Source organism: Salmo salar, chromosome 10, assembly GCF_965601325.2.
Source record: "Salmo salar chromosome 10, fSalSal1, whole genome shotgun sequence".
Taxonomy (NCBI): domain Eukaryota; kingdom Metazoa; phylum Chordata; class Actinopteri; order Salmoniformes; family Salmonidae; genus Salmo; species Salmo salar.
In genome coordinates, this window is record NC_138300.1 from 112,927,896 (window position 1) to 112,951,400 (window position 23,505).

General features: G+C 46.9%; 1 protein-coding gene across 2 annotated transcripts in view; it reads left to right on the forward strand.

Annotated features, from left to right (window-relative positions):
- poc1b (POC1 centriolar protein B) overlaps positions 1-23,038 on the forward strand; it is a 75,246-nt gene extending 52,208 nt beyond the window's left edge. For both annotated transcript variants that reach the window (XM_014125651.3, XM_014125652.3), the window contains 2 exons: positions 22,082-22,327; positions 22,574-23,038. In XM_014125651.3, the coding sequence (XP_013981126.3) occupies positions 22,082-22,327; positions 22,574-22,747 (420 nt within the window). In that variant the 3' untranslated portion in view covers positions 22,748-23,038. The remainder of the gene's footprint in view (positions 1-22,081; positions 22,328-22,573) is intronic.
- Positions 23,039-23,505: the final 467 nt, after the last annotated feature.

Here is a 23,505-nt window from a genome sequence, read left to right on the forward strand (position 1 = left end):
TATCTGCCCCCCTCTCTCTCCTCTTTCTGCCCCCCTCTCTCTCCTCTATCTGCCCCCTCTCTCTCCTTTCCCCTCTCTCTTCTCTATCTGCCCCCTCTCTCTCTTTCTACCCCCTCTCTCTCTTTCTACCCTCTCTCTCTTTCTACCCCCTCTCTCCTCTATCTACCCTCTCTCTCTCTCCTCTTTCTACCCCCCTCTCTCTCCTCTTTCTCTCTCCTCTTTCTACGCCCTCTATCTTTCTCCTCTATCTACCCCCTCTCTTTCTACCCCCTCTCTCTCTACCCCCTCTATCTACCCCCTCTCTCTCCTCTATTTTACCCCCTCTCTCTCTCTCCTCTATGTACCCCCTCTCTCTTTCTCTCCTCTATCTACCCCCTTTCTCTCCTCTATCTACCCCCTTTCTCTCCACTATATACTCCCTCTCTCTCCTCTTTCTATCCCCTCGCTCTCTCCTCTCTCTACCCCCTCTCTCTCTCCTCTCTCTACCCCCTCTCTCTCTCTACCCCCTCTCTCTCTCTACCCCCTCTCTCTCTCTCTACCCCCTCTCTCTCTCCTCTTTCTACCCCCTCTCTCTCTCCTCTTTCTACCCCCTCTCTCTCTCCTCTATCTACCCCCCTCTCTCTCTCCTCTATCTACCCCCTCTCTCTCTCCTCTATCTACCCCCTCTCTCTCCTCTATCTGCCCCTCTCTCTCTCCTCTATCTGCCCCTCTCTCTCTCCTCTATCTGCCCCTCTCTCTCTCCTCTATCTGCCCCTCTCTCTCTCCTCTATCTGCCCCTCTCTCTCCTCTATCTGCCTCCTCTCTCTCCTCTATCTGCCCCTCTCTCTCTCCTCTATCTGCCCCTCTCTCTCTCCTCTATCTGCCCCTCTCTCTCCTCTATCTACCCCCTCTTTCTTTCTCTCCTCTTTCTACCCCCTCTTTCTTTCCTCTATCTGCCCCATCTCTCTCTCTCCTCTCTCTACCCCCCCTCTCTCTCCTCTATCTACCCCCTCTCTCTCCTCTATCTGCCCCCTCTCTCTCCTCTATCTGCCCCCTCCTCTATCTGCCCCCCTCTCTCTCCTCTTTCTGCCCCCCTCTCTCTCCTCTATCTGCCCCCTCTCTCTCCTTTCCCCTCTCTCTTCTCTATCTGCCCCCTCTCTCTCTCTTTCTACCCCCTCTCTCTCTTTCTACCCTCTCTCTCTTTCTACCCCCTCTCTCTTTCTACCCTCTCACTCCTCTATCTACCCTCTCTCTCTCTCCTCTTTCTACCCCCCTCTCTCTCCTCTTTCTCTCTCCTCTTTCTACGCCCTCTATCTTTCTCCTCTATCTACCCCCTCTCTTTCTACCCACTCTCTCTCTACCCCCTCTATCTACCCCCTCTCTCTCCTCTATTTTACCCCCTCTCTCTCTCTCCTCTATGTACCCCCTCTCTCTTTCTCTCCTCTATCTACCCCCTTTCTCTCCTCTATCTACCCCCTTTCTCTCCACTATATACTCCCTCTCTCTCCTCTTTCTATCCCCTCGCTCTCTCCTCTCTCTACCCCCTCTCTCTCTCCTCTCTCTACCCCCTCTCTCTCTCTACCCCCTCTCTCTCTCTACCCCCTCTCTCTCTCTACCCCCTCTCTCTCTCCTCTTTCTACCCCCTCTCTCTCTCCTCTTTCTACCCCCTCTCTCTCTCCTCTATCTACCCCCCTCTCTCTCTCCTCTATCTACCCCCTCTCTCTCTCCTCTATCTACCCCCTCTCTCTCTCCTCTATCTACCCCCTCTCTCTCTCCTCTATCTACCCCCTCTCTCTCTCCTCTATCTACCCCTTCTCTCTCTTTCTCCTCTATCTACCCCCTGTCTTTCTACCCCCTCTCTCTCTACCCCCTCTCTCTTTCTACCCCCTCTCTCTCTTTCTACCCCCTCTCTCTTTCTACCCTCTCACTCCTCTATCTACCCTATTTCTCTCTCCTCTATCTACCCCCTCTCTCTCTCTCCTCTTTCTATCCCCTCTCTCTTTCTCATCTATCTACCCTCTCTCTCTCTCCTCTTTCTACCCCCTCTCTCTTTCTCATCTATCTACCCTCTCTCTTTCTACCCCCTCTCTCTTTCTACCCCATCTCTCTTTCTACCCCCTCTCTCTCTGCTATCTGCCCCCTCTCTCTCTGCTATCTACCCCCTCTCTCTCCTCTATTTTCCCCCTATCTCTTTCTCTCCTCTATGTACCCCCTCTCTCTTTCTCTCCTCTATCTACCCCCTTTCTCTCCACTATATACCCTCTCTCTACCCTCTCTCTACCCCCTCTCTCTCTCCTCTTTCTACCCCCTCTCTCTCTCCTCTTTCAACCCCCTCTCTCTCTCCTCTTTCTACCCCCTCTCTCTTTCTCCTCTATCTACCCCCTGTCTTTCTACCCCCTCTCTCTCTTTCTACCCCCTCTCTCTCTTTCTACCCTCTCCCCCCTCTATCTACCCTCTCCCCCCTCTATCTACCCCCTCTCTCTCTCCTCTTTCTACCCCCTCTCTCTCTCCTCTTTCTACCCCCTCTCTCTCTGCTATCTACCCCTTCTATCTCCTCTATCTGCCCCTCTCTCTCTCCTCTATCTGCCCCTCTCTCTCTCCTCTATCTACCCCCTCTTTCTTTCTCTCCTCTTTCTACCCCCTCTTTCTTTCTCTCCTCTATCTGCTCCCTCTCTCTCTCCTCTATCTGCCCCCTCTCTCTCTCCTCTATCTGCCCCCTCTCTCCTCTTTCTACCCCCTCTCTCCTCTTTCTACTCCCTCTCTAGTCTATCTACCCCCTCTCTCTCTCTCCTCTTTCTACCCCCTCTCTCTTTCTCATCTATCTACCCTCTCTCTCTCTCCTCTTTCTACCCCCTCTCTCTTTCTCATCTATCTACCCTCTCTCTTTCTACCCCCTCTCTCTTTCTACCCCCTCTCTCTTTCTACCCCCTCTCTCTCTGCTATCTGCCCCCTCTCTCTCCTCTATGTACCCCCTCTCTCTTTCTCTCCTCTATCCACCCCCTTTCTCTCCACTATATACCCTCTCTCTACCCTCTCTCTACCCCCTCTCTCTCTCCTCTTTCTACCCCCTCTCTCTCTCCTCTTTCTACCCCCTCTCTCTCTCTGCTATCTACCCCTTCTATCTCCCCTATCTGCCCTCTCTCTCTCCTCTATCTACCCCCTCTTTCTTTCTCTCCTCTTTCTACCCCCTCTTTCTTTCTCTCCTCTATCTACCCCCTTTCTCTCTCTCCTCTATCTACCCCCTTTCTCTCCTCTATCTGCCTCCTCTCTCTACCCCCCCTCTCTCTCCTCTATCTACCCCCTCTCTCTCCTCTATCTGCCCCCTCCTCTATCTGCCCCCTCTCTCTCCTCTATCTGCCCCCTCTCTCCTCTTTCTACCCCCTCTCTCTCCGCTATCTACCCCCTCTCTCTCCGCTATCTACCCCCCCTCTCTCTCCTCTATTTACCCCCCATCTCTCTCTCCTCTATTTACCCCCCCTCTCTCTCTCCTCTATTTACCCCCCCTCTCTCTCCTCTATCTGCCCCCTCTCTCTCCTCTATCTGCCCCCTCTCTCTCCTCTATCTGCCTCCTCTCTCTCCTCTATCTGCCCCTCTCTCTCTCCTCTATCTGCCCCTCTCTCTCTCCTCTATCTGCCCCTCTCTCTCTCCTCTATCTGCCCCTCTCTCTCTCCTCTATCTGCCCCTCTCTCTCCTCTATCTGCCTCCTCTCTCTCCTCTATCTGCCCCTCTCTCTCTCCTCTATCTGCCCCTCTCTCTCTCCTCTATCTGCCCCTCTCTCTCCTCTATCTACCCCCTCTTTCTTTCTCTCCTCTTTCTACCCCCTCTTTCTTTCCTCTATCTGCCCCATCTCTCTCTCTCCTCTCTCTACCCCCCCTCTCTCTCCTCTATCTACCCCCTCTCTCTCCTCTATCTGCCCCCTCTCTCTCCTCTATCTGCCCCCTCCTCTATCTGCCCCCCTCTCTCTCCTCTTTCTGCCCCCCTCTCTCTCCTCTATCTGCCCCCTCTCTCTCCTTTCCCCTCTCTCTTCTCTATCTGCCCCCTCTCTCTCCTCTATCTGCCCCCTCCTCTATCTGCCCCCCTCTCTCTCCTCTTTCTGCCCCCCTCTCTCTCCTCTATCTGCCCCCTCTCTCTCCTTTCCCCTCTCTCTTCTCTATCTGCCCCCTCCTCTATCTGCCCCCCTCTCTCTCCTCTATCTGCCCCTCTCTCTCTCTCCTCTATCTGCCCCTCTCTCTCCTCTATCTGCCTCCTCTCTCTCCTCTATCTGCCCCTCTCTCTCTCCTCTATCTTTCCCTCTCTCTCTCCTCTATCTGCCCCTCTCTCTCCTCTATCTACCCCCTCTTTCTTTCTCTCCTCTTTCTACCCCCTCTTTCTTTCCTCTATCTGCCCCACTCTCTCTCTCCTCTCTCTACCCCCCCTCTCTCTCCTCTATCTACCCCCTCTCTCTCCTCTATCTGCCCCCTCTCTCTCCTCTATCTGCCCCCTCTCTCTCCTCTATCTGCCCCCTCCTCTATCTGCCCCCCTCTCTCTCCTCTTTCTGCCCCCCTCTCTCTCCTCTATCTGCCCCCTCTCTCTCCTTTCCCCTCTCTCTCCTCTATCTGCCCCCTCTCTCTCCTCTATCTGCCCCCTCCTCTATCTGCCCCCCTCTCTCTCCTCTTTCTGCCCCCCTCTCTCTCCTCTATCTGCCCCCTCTCTCTCCTTTCCCCTCTCTCTCCTCTATCTGCCCCCTCTCTCTCCTTTCCCCTCTCTCTCCTCTATCTGCCCCCTCTCTCTCCTTTCCCCTCTCTCTCCTCTATCTACCCCCTCTCTCTCCTCTATCTGCCCCCTCCTCTATCTGCCCCCCTCTCTCTCCTCTTTCTGCCCCCCTCTCTCTCCTCTATCTGCCCCCTCTCTCTCCTTTCCCCTCTCTCTCCTCTATCTGCCCCTCTCTCTCCTTTCCCCTCTCTCTCCTCTATCTGCCCCCTCTCTCTCCTTTCCCCTCTCTCTCCTCTATCTGCCCCCTCTCTCTCCTTTCCCCTCTCTCTCCTCTATCTGCCCCCTCTCTCTCCTCTTTCTGCCCCTTCTCTTTTTTTTCTACCCCTCCTCTCTCTCCTCTTTCTAGCCCCTTTCTCTCTCTCCTCTTTCTACCCCCTCTATCTACCCTCTCTCTCCTCTTTCTACCCTCTCTCTCCTCTTTCTACCCTCTCTCTACCCTCTCTCCTCTTTCTACCCTCTCTCTCTCTCTTCTTTTTACCCCCTCTCTCTCCTCTCCCCCTCTATCTACCTCCTATCTCCCCTATCCCCCCTATACCTTTTCTATCTACCCCCTCCCCCTCTATCTACCCCCTCTCTCTCTCCTCTATCTACCCTTTCCCCCCTCTATCTATCTACCCTATCTCTCCTCTCCCCCCTCTATCTACCCCCTTTCTCTCTCTCCGCTATCTACACTCTCTCTCTCTCTCTCCTGTATCTACCCTCTCTCTCTCCCCCCGTCTCCATCTCCCTCTCATTCATATGGTGAGGGTTGAACCATCACATAGGCTAAATGTCAGGGAAATGATGGAGCCGTAAAGAAGTTTTAATCACTGTTGTAGGAAATGTATTGTTTGATGTTGTCTAAATTGGGACAATTGGGTTATGTTACTTATCACACAAGGCTTGTAGTACCTCATGTACTAGGGCATCAAAATCAACTGCCATGATACTACTTCTCACCTGATGCATTCTGTGCGCCTTTGTTGGCATCATGCTTAGCCTTCCCTGTAGCTCAGTTGGTAGAGCATGGTGTTTGCAACGCCAGGGTTGTGGGTTCGATTCCCACGGGGGGCCAGCACAGAAAAAAAAATGTTTTATGAAATTGTATGAAATGTATACATTCACTACTGTAAGTCGCTCTGGATAAGAGCGTAAGAGCGTCTGCTAAATGACTAAAATGTAAATGTAATGCTTGTTTATAATAATACATGACGGTCTATTGTCTCACCTCCTGGCCCTCTTCAGTTTGGAAGAAAGCTGGGACAGTGAAGTGCCTGTAGTGTTATTAGTGATTGACCCCTAGCCAAGGAACAGGTCAGGGAACATTTACTACAGGAAGTACTGTATGTCTGTAGGAGCTGTGTTACGGTCATGGGTAGATACGATGCAGCTTATGTCAAATTGATGTAAAAAATTGAAGTGTTTTCCATTTTAGCTAACCGTAACACTTTTCGTTTTAATATAATTATCCTAACCTGCTTTATCCTAATCTGCTTTCAAAAGTAAATTCTGGTCAATTCTGACATAAGCTGTATACAATCTAGTCAAAACCCTGTGTTACATGTCAAGTCATCACTACTAAAACACTCAGACACCAACAACATTTCACAACAAACGCTCACATTTGTCAAAAAACAATCTGTCAGGGAGCCAGTTGGCAAACTCAGACAGTACACATTCAGGCTGTCTGAATTTACTGCCTATTATATAATGCTAGAATCTAGCAGCTAGATGCCTGAGTTATGGGGTTATGGCATGCTTATGAGTAGCTATAAGTGCTTATGTAGAAGGTCATAGGAAGTGTTGCTGGAATAACATTATCAATTGACTTAAGCTCCTTGATATTGGATGCAGCGTTATGCAAGCTAACAGCAGCTAGCTCATTGGCTGGCCTTATAGTGACTCTAATATTTTTGACTACAGTACTTCTAAATATTTTTGCGTCATTCACAGCAGGGGGAATGCTCAAATGTGGGTTTAGTCATCTAGCTGTGTGTGTATGTGTGTGTGTGCCACAGACACACACATTCAGACAGTGAGCCGATGGAAGGCCGTAATAATCAATTACCCGTGGGGAGGGAGTGCTGTGACAGGAGAGGAGGAGGCTGGGGAGAGGAGGAGGCTGGGGAGAGGAGAGGAGGAGGCTGGGGAGAGGAGAGGAGGAGGCTGGGGAGAGGAGAGGAGGAGGCTGGGGAGAGATTTGGCGGCGGCAGCAGCAGCAGAATGTAATTTCCTGCCCCTCATCCTCATCCGCCTGGTAATGCCATGTTAATAGCTTCCTGCTCTGATGCATTACGGCACTGCTCGCTGCCTGCCCTCTGCCTGCCGCCCGCCTTGCTCATCTGTGTCACACACACACACCACAATTTGTATCTGCCACAGCCCGCCAGCTACTATTAGTCTACAAGGCTGACCTGAACCCAGCACTGTCTGCAACATGCAACCCACACACACACACAGTAGATACAGTGTGTGTGTGTGGTGTGTGTGTGTGTGTGTGTGTGTGTGTGTTTGCCTTTTTATGTAATACCACTCCCCCTCATCTCTCGTTCTCTCTTCTGCTGTGGCAGACGTGGTATTGTTATTGAAAAGCATCTCAAGATGGGTGTCTACCAAAAGCTTGAGACAGTTTGTTCCTATGTGCTTTGTGAATTCTAGGTAAAGCATCATGGTTAGCTTCTAATATGGAATAGTGTCCACTTATTACACTAATGTTTATTTAATGTTTTTATGCATAACGTACATCCTATTGTCAAGTTTGGTACGTTAGCATTGAGGCATTATGACAACATCTTGATGTACAATGAATACAATACTATCTGCACTAAAACTCTCTTGATTTTTTTGCTGTCAGAGTAGCCAACCTGACATGCAACACATCACAGGCTTGGAGCAGGCTGAGGCTCAGCAAACGGGCTGTTATGTCATTATTGTTGGATTTGAAATGCACTCCACGGTATGATTAAAACAGCACAGCAGTCACTGACAACGAGTATGACACACCTCTTTCTCTCTAGTTTCAGTCACTACATTATTACCCTGTTTCAACCCATATAGGTGATAGATAGATGGATACACTCACAGAATGACACCTGTGTGTGTGTGTGAGACAACTCAGCCTCTGATATTCCTGGTGTGTTTGCGTGAGACTGGCGAGCGGGGGTGGTGCCCTGCAGGAGGTTTAACCTCCACTTCCCTTTACGATGACTCGTCATTGGCGTACTGTTATGTTAGAAAGACCAGGATGCTGGGTTGGTGTCCTCTGGATCCCTGCTACACACACAGTCACAACCAAACACCAAGGGTATGTCTCAAATGGCACGCTATTCACTATATAGTGCGCTACATTTGACCAGGGCCCATCCAAAGTAGTGTACTATATATGAAATAGAGTGGTGTTTCGTACACCACCACACTGAAACATCTATTTGAATTCTGCCGCCAGTGGCATATCAACAACACCATAACAACCGCTCCGACCAAACAAGGTTATTGAATGAATGAGCTGAAATGAGCTTGGATTAGTCTCTGCTGCACAGAGACCTGTCTCATTAACTTTTAACACTCCGACCTCTGTCAACGGCACACAAACATCAACAATAACGACCGCTACAATTTGAAGTGAAGCAATAGGCTACCTGGTGAATGTTTTGAAAGCAGCTATTTCTAGGTATGCACTCCATATCCTGTCCTTTATTAACCTGCACCTCTGTATGGTTAACATCATACATGTTAACAATGGCAGCCTTAGACACAACTATACAACTGAACCCATGTTCAGTACAGTACTGTTAATCCTAGTTGCACCAATCCCTTCTTCTTGAACCATGCCTGGCCGACGCATGACTGGCCGACGCATGACTGGCCGACGCATGCCTGGCCGACAGTTGACAACTGGATACACTATATATACAAAAGTATGTGGACACCCCTTCAAATTAGTGGATTGGACTATTTCAGCCATACCGTTGCTGACAGGTATAAAATCGAGCACACAGCCATGCAATGTTCATATACCAACATTGGCAGTAGAATGGCCCGTGCTGAAGAGCTCAGTGCCTTTCAATGTGGCACAATCATAGGATGCCACCTTTCCAACAAGTCAGTTCCTCAGATTTCTGCCCTGCTAGAGCTGTACGTGCTGTTATTGTGAAGTGGAAATGTTGAGGCGCAACAACGGCTCTGCTGCGAAGTGGTAGGCCACACAAGCTCACAGAACGGGTCCGCCAAGTGCTGAAGAGTTTAGCGCCTAAAAATCGTCTGTCCTCGGTTGCAATACTCACTACCGAGTTCCAAACTGCACAAGAACTGTTCGTCGGGAGCTTCATGAAATGGGTTTCCATGGCCGAGCAGCCTCACACAAGCCTAAGATCACCATGCGCAATGTCAAGCGTCGGCTGGAGTGGTGTAAAGTGTTCTCTAGAATGAAGAATCACGCTTCACCATCTGTCAGTCCGACGGACAAATACGGATTTGACGGATGCCAGGAGAACGCTACCTTTCGACTGCATAGTGCAAGTGTAAAGTTTGGTGGAGGAATAATGGTCTGGGGCTGTTTTTCATGGTTCTGGCTAGGTCCCTTAGTTCCAGTGAAGGGAACTCTTAATGCTACAGCATACAATTACATTCTAGATGATTCTGTGCTTCCAACTTTGTGGCAACAGTTTGAGGAAGGGCCTTTCCTGTTTCAGCATGACAATGCCCCCGTGCACAAAGCGAGGTCCATGCAGAAATGGTTTGTTGAGATTGGTGTGGAAGAACTTGACTGGCCTGCACAGAGCCCTGACCTCAACCCCATCAAACATCTTTGGGATGAATTGGATTGCCGGCTGCGAGCCAGGCCCAATCGCTCAACATCACTGCCCAACCTCACTAATGCTCTTGTGGCTGAATGGAAGCAAGTACCTGCAGCAATGTTCCAACATCTAGTAGAAAGCCTTCCCAGAAGAGTGGAGCATAGCAGCAAAGGGGGGACAAACTCCATATTTAATGCCCATGATTTTGGAATGAGATGTTAGAAGAGCAGGTGTCCACATACTTTTGCTCATGTTCTGTATAAACCTGAACAATAACGATTACAATTCAACACAAATGACTAGCTCTGGATTGAAGAGCTGTGATGAGGTCTGGGTGGGTTGCCACGGTTATTTAGCAGCGCTCAAATCCACATCAGGACTCATCCGCAAGTGTGCATACATCTTAGAGAGAGAATTGAATGGAGGGGTTGGTTCTGATGTTGAGAAGAGCAGCGTAATAATAGTCCACCTCGTTCCCTGGTAGCACTAACAACGGTTCTATCACCATAACAACGCTGCAAATGGGTAACAACATAACAGCCTGTATCGCTTTGTCTCAGGACAGATGCATGTTATGCTGTTACACAATATAAATGACAACAGCTGAACAATTTAGCATAGATCACAATGTCATAGCAAATCTCCATTATGTCCACACTGCTACATAAATGTTACATTAAGGTTGATATTTGGTTGTGTTAATGCATTTCTCTCTCTGCAGGACAGTTCGTTGCTTCAGTAGCACATGATCATGCCGCCTCTCTTTTCATATTACTGGACTGCTCCATAGCTTTGCTAGCACAGTAACACATGGGACATGCTTACAGCGGTACCAGTAAAGCACCGAGACACATTCAGAGAAGCATACTCCTCCACGCCTTCGCTGTGTTTCCAGTGTTGTATCTGTAGTGTCTGTTCCCTGTTGGTGATGAGTCATCAGTCTTCTCTCAGTAGGAAGGGGTGACATATCGCATCCCTCCTTCCTCCACAACTGGGTCAGAATGCCTGTTTTCACCTCATCTGTTCTCCCTTGTGTTTGTCTGTCTGTCTGCATCTCTTCTGCCAAGATTCCCCCTCTCGCTCTCTCTTCCCTTCTCTCCTTCCTTTCCTATTCACGTCGCCGCTCCTTTTCAGGAATACTTTATCAATCTTTCTCTACTGTTCGCCATGTTGCCTTGGCGTCAGAGTTCCCTTCACAGCATTTTGTCTTGTCAGAGTTTTAGGTAGCCTATAGGGCAGCTTCGAGCATTTGTTATTATTTGCAATATGGAGATAAATACTAAGGATACTTGTTATAGATAAAAGAGGATGGTTACAATTTAAAGAGGAGGTGTGTGTGTGTGTGTGTGTGTGTGTGTGTGTGTGTGTGTGTGTGTGTGTGTGTGTGTGTGTGTGTGTGTGTGTGTGTGTGTGTGTGTGTGTGTGTGTGTGTGTGTGTGTGTGTGTGTGTGTGTGTGTGTGTGTGTGTGTGTGTGCGCGTGTGTCTGAGATGGCGATACCAGTCCACCTGTCATTGAACCTTGACGGCTCAGTCAGTGCTGTTTTTATTAGCGGGGCCGGTTGTTTACTGTTCCCATTCTCCCTCCATGCCCCGTGCTACCTCCCTCGACCTGGTTACAATCACAACATGACATAACCACTTAGTTGCACAGCAGAGTCGCTTATAAAATGCAGTGCTGTCTTTTTTTTATTTTTATGGCATCTGTGGAACAGGATATTTGAGCTCATGTGTGGGAGGACTCATTTCAGATGTCTGAGGCGAGAGGGAGGGAGAGAAAAGAGATACAGACTGAAAGAGGGAGGGATGGGGTGAGGGGGAGAGAGAGAGAGGGATAAAGAGGAAGTGGCCTCTTCTTCACAGCCACAAGACCCACCTCCGGTTTCCTCTTCTTTCAAAACAAGCTTTTCAACAGAATAATAAACTTCATAAAACACAGACACAATATCAAGTTGTCTGCTGGAGATGTTTTGTGTTTGGGAGGGAGATTGAGATAAGGGAGCTAGATTTAAATGTATACAGTTTAGTGTGCATGAGAAGGAAAGTGTGTGTGAGAGAATTTGTCTGTGTATATGCACACGGTTGTATTTGTGCGCTTATGTTTGCATGACAGAGGATGAGGGCAATGGGTAGCCTAGCTGTACTGTAAAAGGATCCCTCCATCCGCTCTGCTGCCCAGACTGTTAATATGTAGAGCCCAACAGGAAATAGAGCTTTATAGCTCTCTGAGCCTCACCTGACTAGGTGACAGGGGACAGCTGTGGCTTGTCCCAACACAGGAAATGGCCTACTTTAACAGGACACCATATTTTGATATCACCCCAGCAGCCAGCCAGAACTATGACTGTATCTCAAAATGGCACCCTATTCCCTACATAGTGAACTACTTTTGACTAAAGTCCTATGGGCTCTGGTCAAAAGTAGTAGGGAATATGGTACCATTTGGGAATGCAGACCATAAGGCTGTTTATTCACCCTGGGGTGACCACTTCCTTGTTATGCAGTCTAAATAAAAATCCACCAACGGCAGGACAAGAGAAACTTAGTGCGTTGTTGTTGTGTTAGCTAAAATGAGATAGAGATTTTGTACTGCATTACAGATATTATATAGCAAGGTTAGTTAATGAAGGATATGTTGGGCACTAATATGAACAAAGCACGCTAAGCAGCCTAGTTGCACTTGGTTCTATTCCCCTGGCCATCTTATCCTGATGGTAGCTGAAAACATGGTAAAGTTAGTGTGTATCCTGATGGTAGCTGAAAACATGGTAAAGTTAGTGTGTGGGTGAGAAGAGGGATCAGTCTCTGAATGGTGGTAGGTTAAATAAAGAAAAAACTATGCTTTAAAAATCTGTTAATGTAGAATTATTGCGCAATTTGTATACTGCTACATTGAGGTTTTTTCTTTCGTTATTTTTATCTGCCGGTAGGCCCTAAAGCTGAGGCTACGTACTAACTGTAGCATGTCAAATACACACCAATTGACAAATGCTTTTGGGAACTTGGTCATAAAAAGTTTACGTCGATCCACTGAGGCAAAAGGGAAAATGTAGGAGTTTAATTCAATAAGAGAAAAGCTGTGAAATGGAGAGTTGAAAATAAATAGAAAGAAGGGCCAGAACATTAGTCTAATGTTTGGTGAAGTGGTAAAAGATGATGATAGCTATGCTGGCTATGTTGTGTGATGATTGTGATTCGCTATACAAATTCGACAGTCACAAGACAGGGTCTTCAAAATGACACTTTAAGTGAACTGTACCGTTCAGATGGGTTAAATGGAATAGTAGCCTAACTGAAATCTGGACACCGACTGTAGGTCTATAACCTCTCACATAGCCTAATATTATAATAACTCCTGCAGAATTAAGCATTTCTTGCAGTCAAATTATACACCTAATGTAAAAAAATACGATTTATTTATGTAATCTTGAGAGAATGAGTGTGCATTTAGGGACCATCTGTAAAGGTAGTATCTTTATCAGCATCATAAACGCTGATAGTATTTCAACCACACAAAATATGTATCTAAGCCGAAGAAATCACGTTGGGTCGTTTCAATAGCTTTTAATTTCCTTAAAACCGCTCAAACCGATGTCACTTGGACATTTTACATGGAAAATGTTTCCTATTTTTAATTATTTAGCATTTTCTCCCCGGTCCCTAAACGGCTTTTTTTTCCACCTTTATTTAACCAGGTAGGCTAGTTGAGAACAAGTTCTCATTTACAACTGCGACCTGGCCAAGATAAAGCAAAGCAGTGCGACAACAACACAGAGTTACACATGGAATAAACAAGCGTACAGTCAATAACACAATATAAAAAAAGTCTATATACAGTGTGTGCAAATGGCATGAGGAGGTAAGGCAATAAATAGGCCATAGTAGCAAAGTAATTACAATTAAACAGATGAACACTGGAGTGATGGATGAGCAGATGATGATGAGCAGATGATGGTGTGCAAGTAGTGATACTGGTGTGCAAAAGAGCAGCAAAGTAAATAAAACAATATGGGGATGAGGTAGGTAGATTGGGTGGGCTATTTACAGATGGACTATGTACAGCTGCAGCGATCAGTTAGCTGCTCAGATAGCTGATGTTTAAAGTTAGTGAGGGAAATATAAGTCTCCAGCTTCAGCGATTATTATTATTATTATTATATATTTTTTTTATTTGCTAGGTAAAGCGGTTGGTTGGTGGTAGACTTATAGATGACCTGGAGCCAGTGGGTCTGGCGACGAAAATGTAGCGAGGGCCAGCCAGCCGACTAGAGCATATAGGGCGCAGTGGTGGGTGGTATAAGGCGCTTTGGTAACAAAACGGATAGCACTGTGATAGACTACATCCAATTTGTGTTGGAGGCTATTTTGTAGATGACATCGCCGAAGTCGAGGATCGGTAGGATAGTCAGTTTTACGAGGGTAAGTTTGGCGGCGTGAGTGAAGGAGGCTTTGTTGTGAAATAGAAAGTCGATTCTAGATTTGATTTTGGATTGGAGATGTTTGACATGAGTCTGGAAGGAGAGTTTACAGTCTAGCCAGACACCTAGGTATTTGTAGTTGTCCACGTATTCTAGGTCAGAACCGTCCAGAGTAGTGATGCTAGTCGGGCGGGCGGGTGCGGGCAGTGAACGGTTGAAAAGCATGCATTTGGTTTTACTAGCGTTTTAAGAGCACTTGGAGGCCACGGAAGGAGTGTTGTATGACATTGAAGCTCGTTTGGAGGTTAGTTAACACAGTGTCCAAAGAAGGGCCAGATGTATACAGAATGGTGTCGTCTGCATAGAGGTGGATCAGGGAATCGCTCGCAGCAAGAGCGACATCGTTGATAAATACAGAGAAAATAGTTGGCCCGAGAATTGAACCCTGTGGCACCCCCATAGAGACTTCCAGAGGTCCGGACAACAGGCCCTACGATTTGACACACTGAACTCTGTCTGCGAAGTAGTTGGTGAACCAGGTGAGGCAGTAATTTGAGAAACCAAGGTTATTGAGTCTGCCGATGAGAATACGGTGATTGACAGTGTCGAAAGCCTTGGCCAGGTCGATGAAGACGGCTGCACAGTACTGTCTTTTATCGGTGGCGGTTATGATATTGTTTAGTACCTTGAGCGTGGCTGAGGTGCACCCATGACCGGCTCGGAAACCGGATTGCACAGCAGAGAAGGTACGGTAGGATTCGAAATGGTCAGTTAGCTGTTTATTAACTTGGCTTTCAAAGACTTTAGGAAGGCAGGGCAGGGTGGATATAGGTCTATAACAGTTTGGGTCTAGAGTGTCACCCCCTTTGAAGAGGGGGATGACCGCGGCAGCTTTCCAATCTTTAGGGATCTTGGATGATACGAAAGAAAGGTTGAACAGACTAGTAAAAGGCAAGAGAAGCAGAGATAAAAGAGAAAACAAACTTTACCGATAATTCTATTGATTTATTACATTATTCTGGTGCGTAAGAGTTTACTTAGTCTTCTAGAGCAACAAGCACTGACCGACGAGAAGCTGCCTATACCTAATTATAGACAAGATTACGTTATAAGCAGAAACAGACTTATCTAAAAAGGCCTGTCAAACCATCCGTATTTTCTATGTTCGCAGCCTCAGATTTTCACTTTATCACAGAATCGGGCTGTAGCAACTGCGGGTGAACAAACAGCTGACCCACGTATCTCTCTCACACACACACACACACACACACACACACACACACACACACACACACACACACACACACACACACACAGACTGACTGAGGCCAGAGAGCAGACTTGAGTCTTTTAGCCTGGCCCGCCAGCTCCCCTCCAACAGCCCTTGGTTCAAATATTATTTGAACTACTTTAGCTGGAGTTGATTGAGCTTGCCTGTTGCATTGGAACCAATAGAAAAATCCTGAAAGTGCTAACTCTGCCCACCTAGCACTACAGGTGGGCTAAAACAGTGGTTAAGAAACTTGTTTTTTTTACACATGGTCCCCTTTCCAGCATTGGGGAACATCCTGCACGCCACGTCGATTTCGATGGGCAGAAGTACTGTTCATGACACAAGCTGTTTACACCCATCTTGTTGGTGGAGTGAATTTTGCAGGTTTAAAGCTTATTTCCTGCAGTTCTACACATTTTGTCATGGGGTGCAAAGAAAATGTTGCAGTTTTAAAGCACATTTCTTGTAAGTCTATACATTTTGCCATGTCTAATGTGTATTCATGTGATATTTGAGTGACAAAAAAAAGTTTAAAAGTTAGCTGACCCAGGTACTCATTGCTATGAACTCCCACAAACACTTTAATCTCCAAGACTCATGAAGGAAGATGGTCAAAATGACTGCAGTGTGTGAGACAGAACCTGGGCGGGGGTCAGGGGAGATAATGCCTCCTTTGATTTCCATAAGGAGTTCAAATCCAAATAAAAGTGTGTTGTTCGCGTACATAGTTTAGCAGATGTTATAGCGGGTTCATTGAAATGCTTTTTACTAGATCTTAACAGTGCAGTAAAATGTCAAACAAATGCACAAATAATAAATATTCAAAAACTAGAAAAAAGAAATCAAGAATGTCAGAACGAATCCAATTAACAACCCATTTTCTTGTTCTCTGAGGCTGACTAATGGTGTTACGATGGTATCCTGTGACGAGGAAATGTTCTCTTCCCCATCAGCAGGCGGACAGAGAGTAGCGGCCCTCTGCTCTACTCGCCTATGTGTTTATAGGGGAACAGAATGGAGAAATGTGGACTGAGGACGCGCGCACACACACACACACACGAAACCTTGCATTTTCTCTTTTTAATATCTGTGTATGATATACTGTACCAGTCAAAAGTTTGGACACACCTACTCATTCAAGGATTTTTCTTTATTTTTATTATTTTCTACCTTGTAGTGTAATAGTGAAGACATCAAAACTATGAAATAACACATGGACTTATCCCAAACCACTTCAATTGGGTTGAGGTCAGGTGATTGTGGAGGCCAGTTCATCTGATGCAGCACTCCATCACTCTCCTTCTTGGTCAAATATCCCTTACACAGCCTGGAGGTGAGTTGGGTCGTTGTCCTGTTCAAAAACAAATGATAGAGGGACTTAGCGCAAACCAGATGGGATGGAGTATTGCTGTGGTAGCCATGCTGGTTAAGTTTGCCTTGAACTCTAAATCACTGACTGTGTCACCAGCAAAGCACCATCACACCACCACCTCCATGCTTCACAGTGGGAACCACACATGCAGAGATCATCCGTTCACCTACTCTGCGTCTCACAAAAACACAGCGGTTGGAACCAAAAATCCCAAATTTGGACTCATCAGACCAAAAGACAGATTTCCACCGGTCTAATGTCCATTGCTCGTGTTTCTTGGCCCAAGGAAGTATTTTCTTCTTATTGGTGTCCTTTAGTAGTTGTTTCTTTGCAGAAATTTGACCATGAAGGCATGATTCAAGCAGTCTCCTCTGAACAGTTGACTTTGAGATGTGTCTGTTACTTGAACTCCATGAAGCATTTTTTTGGGCTGACATTTCTGAGGCTGGTAACTCTAATGAACTTAACTGCTGCAGCAGAGGTAACTCTGGGTCTTCCTTTCCTGTGGCAGTCCTCATGCAAGCTAGTTTCATCAAAGCGCTTGATGGTTTTTGCGACTGCACTTGAAGAAACTTTCAAAGTTTAACTTTTTCTGGATTGACTGACCTTGATGTCTTAAAGTAATGATGGACTGTCATTTCTCTTTGCTTATTTGAGCTGTTCTTGCCGTAATATGGACTTGGTCTTTTACCAAATAGGGCTATATTCTGTAAACCACCCCTATCTTGTCACAACACAACTGATTGGTTCAAATGCATTGAGGAAAGAAATTCCACGAATTAACTTTTAACAAGGAACACCTGTTAATTGAAATGCATTCCAGGTGACTACCTCATGAAGCTGGTTGAGAGAATGCCAAGTGTGCAACGCTGTCAAGGCAAAGGGTGGCTACTTTTAAGAATCTCAAATATATTTTGTCTGTGTGTGTGTGTTTATCTATTTTCCTTTTAATGTATCTAACAACACTTTAGTCAGCAACCCAATCAAACTAGTTTGGTAACATGGCATGTTAGCTGTCTAAATCCACAAGAGAAAGTAAGAAATCAACTTACCCCCCCTAACAACACCACTATAATTGTATATTTCCTGTACTATATATCCCTCGGCAACAACAGATACAGCCTATAACAATTATTCTGATTGGCCTATTGTTTATTCTCTCTCAGACCACTCTGCTGGAGTAGCTCATAAATATACCATGAGTCCCAAATGGCACCCTATTCCCTTTATAGTGCATTTCTTTAGACCAGTGCCCATAGGGTACTCATCAAAAGTAGTGCAGTACATAGGCAATAGTCTGCCATTTTAGACATACTCATTTCTAATCATCTGGGTGAGATGGAGAGGCTGGCTAGTGGCTGGCGAGGACAGGGGGATAAATGAATTGGTCGTTGGCATTAATTGGGTGCGCTGCTGACGCTGGGTGTCCACCTGTGTCCACTTCAAAATCTGGGACAGTGTGTTCACTGTAGACAGAGTGGCATGACCTTATATGGGCTGAAGATGCTCCTAATGGAAACATCACAAGCCTTTTAATAAAACAAAATGTATCTAATATTGCTATACATTATCCGTTTCTGAGAATAGACTCTGTCAATGATACTTGCTTAGGGAACTGATATTAAAACAGTACTCTTACCCTTTACCGACGGGTATGTTACAGAATATTATGCCAGCCCTTCTGTAATAGTAACAGATAACGGCCTTCAGTTGCCAACCTCAGGATTTAAGTTTTCATAATATTACATACTAACACTGTGGTATCAGACCAAGTGTTACAGTGGTATCAGACAGACGGTGCCCCAGCTCTGTTATCTATCTGGGAATGGTTCTGTAGTTTGATTAAAGTTTCTGTTCGCCCACTCTTCTCCCACCGACCAAACGAACAGACAGCCGAGCTGGCAGAATGCCACCGATGGCCTTGCTTGCTGTGGCAATGAGCCGTGTCTCGCCGTTCCACATGACATGGCAAACGAGCACAGTGTGTGTGTTACAGTGATTGACACATGGTATGTTGCCTCTTAATGTCTGATTGCTCTTCAACTTCCTGCAAGAGAAAAGAAAGACACAAGAGGAAGCGAAAAGAGAGATGGATGGAGTCAGGTCTGGGTCTGCTGAGCATTAATGAACACAACAGATGTTGCCCAGATGCGGCCCAGGGGGGTCAGAGAGAGAGAAACCAAGAGAGGGGGGGAGAAAAAGGGAGGGGAAAAAGCGAGATAGAAAGGAGTCCAGTTGGAGTCCGTCTTCACACACTGACAGCTTTGTTCACTTTCAGTCAGGACCAAGCCCTCCTTACTCTCCCTTCCACCCTCTTCTCACCACCCCCCCCCCCCACCCCCCCAGACTCTTTGATGTAAGTGCACAGGAAACAAGGCAGGAATCGATTCCTCCATGCATTAAGCCCCCACTCACCACCACCTTCCTCTCCTCTTGTCTCATTCCTTCTCTTTTTTTATCTCTATCTCCTCGCCCCTGTACCTCCCCATACCCTGCCCAGGAAGCTCGCTAGCACGTTGTTTTTGTATGTGTCTGTGTATTGTATGGGGCAGTTGGAGCACAGGGACACATCTTGTCTGTATCTTTGTCTGTGTGTTGGAGCAACATTGTAGATCGTGTTGATCCTTGTCTGTCTGCACGGCCTGCTTTGAATAATGAAATTCCTTTTGAAAAAAATCTATGAAATTCAATGATTTACTGTAACTACGGGGTGCAGCTAGTTTCTATTGTTTACCTTGGTTCAGGAGGTATGGATTTGGTCTCAGAATATGTAGTAAAGTTCTCCAACTCGTTGACCCTGTTTTTTAACTGTTTGCCAGTTGTTTTTTTTTAGGAGCAAGCCAATACGATGAGTCCTTCTCCCCAAGGCTCTCAGGTCATAACCGCTCAAGTTAACAAATAAAATGTCATTTGTCACATGCTGTAGACTAACAGCAAAATGCTTACTTACAGGCCCTTACCAGCAAAGCAGATAAAAATATAGAAAAATAATAATAACACAAGGAATAAATACACAATGAGTATCTATAACTTGGCTATATACACAGGTACCAGTACTGAGTTGATGTGCAGGAGGTAATTGAGGGCGTGCTCAGCCCTCCCTTTCCTGTAGTCCACGATCAACTCTGTTGTCTTGTTGAGGGAGAGGTTATTGTCCTGGCACCACACTGCCAGGTCACTGACCTCTATCGCTATAGGCGGTCTCATCGTCGTCCGTGATCAGGCCTACCACCGTCGTGTCGTCATCAAGCTTAATAATGATGTTGGAGTCGTGCGTAGCCACGCAGTCGTGGGTAAACAGGGAGTACTGGAGGGGACTAAGCACGCACCCCGAGAGGCCCCTGTGTTGAAGGTCAGCATGGCGGATGTGTTGTTGCTAACCTTTACCACCTGAGGGCGGCCCATTAGGAAGTCCAGGATCCAGTTGCAGAGGGAGGTGTTCAGTCCCAGGGTGATGAGCTTGAAGGGCACTATTGTATTGAACGCTGAGCTGTAGTCAATGAACAACATGCTCATGTAGGTGTTCCTCTTGTCCAGGTGGGAGAGAGCAGTGTGGAGTGGATCTCTTGGGGCGATTTGGAATGGGTCCAGGTTTCTGGGATGATGGTGTTGATGTGAGCCATGACCAGCCTTTCAAAGCATTTCATGGCTATGGACGTGAGTGCTACGTGGGGGTGATAGTCTTTTAGACATGTTACCTTGGCCTTCTTGGGCACAGTCTCTCTCCTCTCATCGTTTCCTTTCCTCTACTTTAAAAACATTATTGGCCAGAGGGAGGGATGTAGAGTGGGAGGGGAGAGTGAGGGGGAGAGACTGGCTAGGCTTTACAGCTTATAGGATTCATGAACTAACACATTTTCCATGTTTTGTCATTAGCATTACGGTTGTAACCACTTCCTCTATGTCAGGGCTTCACATCTGGCAGCAGTCAGGGCTTCCCAACTGGCAGCAGTCAGGGCTTCCCAACTGGCAGGAGTCAGGGCTTCCCAACTGGCAGGAGTCAGGGCTTCCCAACTGGCAGCAGTCAGGGCTTCCCAACTGGCAGGAGTCAGGGCTTCCCAACTGGCAGGAGTCAGGGCTTCCCAACTGGCAGGAGTCAGGGCTTCCCAACTGGCAGCAGTCAGGGCTTCCCAACTGGCAGGAGTCAGGGCTTCCCAACTGGCAGGAGTCAGGGCTTCCCAACTGGCAGCAGTCAGGGCTTCCCAACTGGCAGGAGTCAGGGCTTCCCAACTGGCAGGAGTCAGGGCTTCCCAACTGGCAGCAGTCAGGGCTTCCCAACTGGCAGCAGTCAGGGCTTCCCAACTGGCAGCAGTCAGGGCTTCCCAACTGGCAGGAGTCAGGGCTTCCCAACTGGCAGGAGTCAGGGCTTCCCAACTGGCAGGAGTCAGGGCTTCCCAACTGGCAGCAGTCAGGGCTTCCCAACTGGCAGGAGTCAGGGCTTCCCAACTGGCAGGAGTCAGGGCTTCCCAACTGGCAGGAGTCAGGGCTTCCCAACTGGCAGCAGTCAGGGCTTCCCAACTGGCAGCCCATGGGTGATTTTTATTTGCCCCCCCAAGTTATCTGAGCAAAAAGTTACATTGTAATTGTTTATTGTTTTATTGTTGGAAATAAGACTGTAAAAACACCAGCAAATCAGTTATTTTTATTTTGGAAATCTGTTCCAATGTATTCCCCGCATAATAGAGAGAGAGACCCTGAGTCTACAAAATATTAGGAACACCTTCCTAATATTGAGTTGTACCTGTGCTTCCCACAGTTGTCAAGTTGGCTGGATGTCCTTTGAGTGGTGGACCATTCTTGATATACACGGGAAACTGTTGAGTATGAAAAACCCAGCAGCGTTGCACTTCTTGACACACTCAAACTGGGCGCCTAGCACCTACAACCATACCCGGTTCAAAGGCACTTCAATATTTTGTATTGCTCGTTCACCCCTTTCATCTACACTGATTGAAGTGGATTTAACAAGTGACATCAATAAGGGATCATAGCTTTCACCTGGTCAGTCTGTCATGTAAAGAGCAGGTGTTCCTAATGTTTTGTACACTCAATGTAAATGATCGTATACAAATGTAAGCAAGGTTTGAAATGGTTATATTTTATTCAAATATTATGTCTGTTTGGGTTCTTGCATTAGATTTGCTGTATACAAATTATTAGTAATTATGTTCTGACCCTCCGCTCATGAAAAATCTGCCCGCGGCTGAATCTAGTTGATGATCTCTGGTCTACGTATTGTCAGTGGGTTGTTGATGAACCCGGCTCGATTAAGTTGTCTCATAAAACCAGTCTCTACCTGGTTAATAGCCCTCTCACATGACGCCTACGGAACCAGACCTGCCTGTTGTGAGGTCCTGTTCTGGTCAGAAGTCCCCGCACCAAGTAAAACTATTGAGTTATAAGTTGCAATGCTTTCCCTCAAATTCAGTTCTAACGTCTTTAAAGTTAATGTTCACTTCAAAATCAATCAAACCTGGTCAGCTGTTGCATTCACCCTCCCCTCTTTCTTTCAAGGCTGTCAACGGCCATGCAAACAATTTGCCAGCACGGCGGATTGCCAGTACCAGCCTCAACCCCAATGAAGACTGCCACAGTAGTGGACAGGGTTCGACATCTGGGTCCCAGTCCGGGCAGATGGGAGGCAGGAGGGAGGAGGGGGAACAGGGGATGACGTTCCCTCTGGAGATGCGCTCAGACCTCCCCATGAACTTCAGCAGCACCCTGGAACGCATTGTCCAGCAGCTTGACGTCCTCACTCAGGTCAGTCCCTTAACTCTTAATCCAAATCTGGCAGCCCTGGCTAAACCACTTCATTTCAACCCCATCTGGCAACTGTAAAATACTTCCCCTTCCATCCCAATCTGGCAACTCAATTGTAATGTTTATGAAAGAACAGCAGATGATACAGAGTTAGATGTAGACAGAAGTTGAAGTGAGTGATGTGTTGAGATTGTTGTGAAAGACTTTTAGTCTAAAACTGGTGTGTGATCCTCTCCTACCCCATAGACTGTCTCTGTGTTGGAAGAACGTCTCACCCTGACAGAGGACAAACTGAAGGAGTGTTTATTCAACCAGAGTCAGATCCTGCTGCAGGTGCGAGGGGAGGAGAAGGACCGAAGGAGAGAGAGGGTGGAGGAAGAGAGGGAAGGTGAGAGCGGATCCCCTGTCGCCTCAGCCTAAGGTCGCTCACCTCCCTCTCCACAGACACACACTCCTCCCTTTGACTTGGTCGTGTGTGTGTGTGTGTGTGTGTGTGTGTGTGTGTGTGTGTGTGTGTGTGTGTGTGTGTGTGTGTGTGTGTGTGTGCCGCTATGGGTTCTTGTACTAGCATTTATTAGTAGAATCTATGCATTATGTCATGTGCTGATGAAGCGCCTGTGTGTGTATGACCACTGTTGTATAGTGTACGGCATATTTTCTCATGCATTCTTTTTCATACTATGAACTAAATAAATTGAACATATTGCACTGGCATGTCTCCATATGTGTCATTTTTACATCAGCAGTTGCTGTATAAAAGCCCACAAGTATCCAAAACTCACTCTGTTTCATGGTCCATCGACCCAGATCATGGGCTTTTCCACACAAAGTGCTTTACAGTAACCTTGCCTAGACCTCAAATGGCAAGCAGTAGCAGCAGAATCTACAAGTATACAGTCCGTGTCAGTTCCTCTGTGAAGGCAGTGGTCTTGTTGACGTTTCCAGCGACAGTCAAAGATGTGGATAGCACTGGAGCGGCCCCTCTTTATAAGTACTTAATACAATAAATGTGTGTTCATCTCCATATCTATCTACAGTGCATTCGGAAAGTATTCAGACCCCTTCACTTTTTCCACATTTTGTTACATAACAGCCATATTTTAAAACTGATTGTTTTTTTCCCCTCATCAATTTACACACACTACCCCATAATGACAAAGAAAAAACAAGTTTAGACA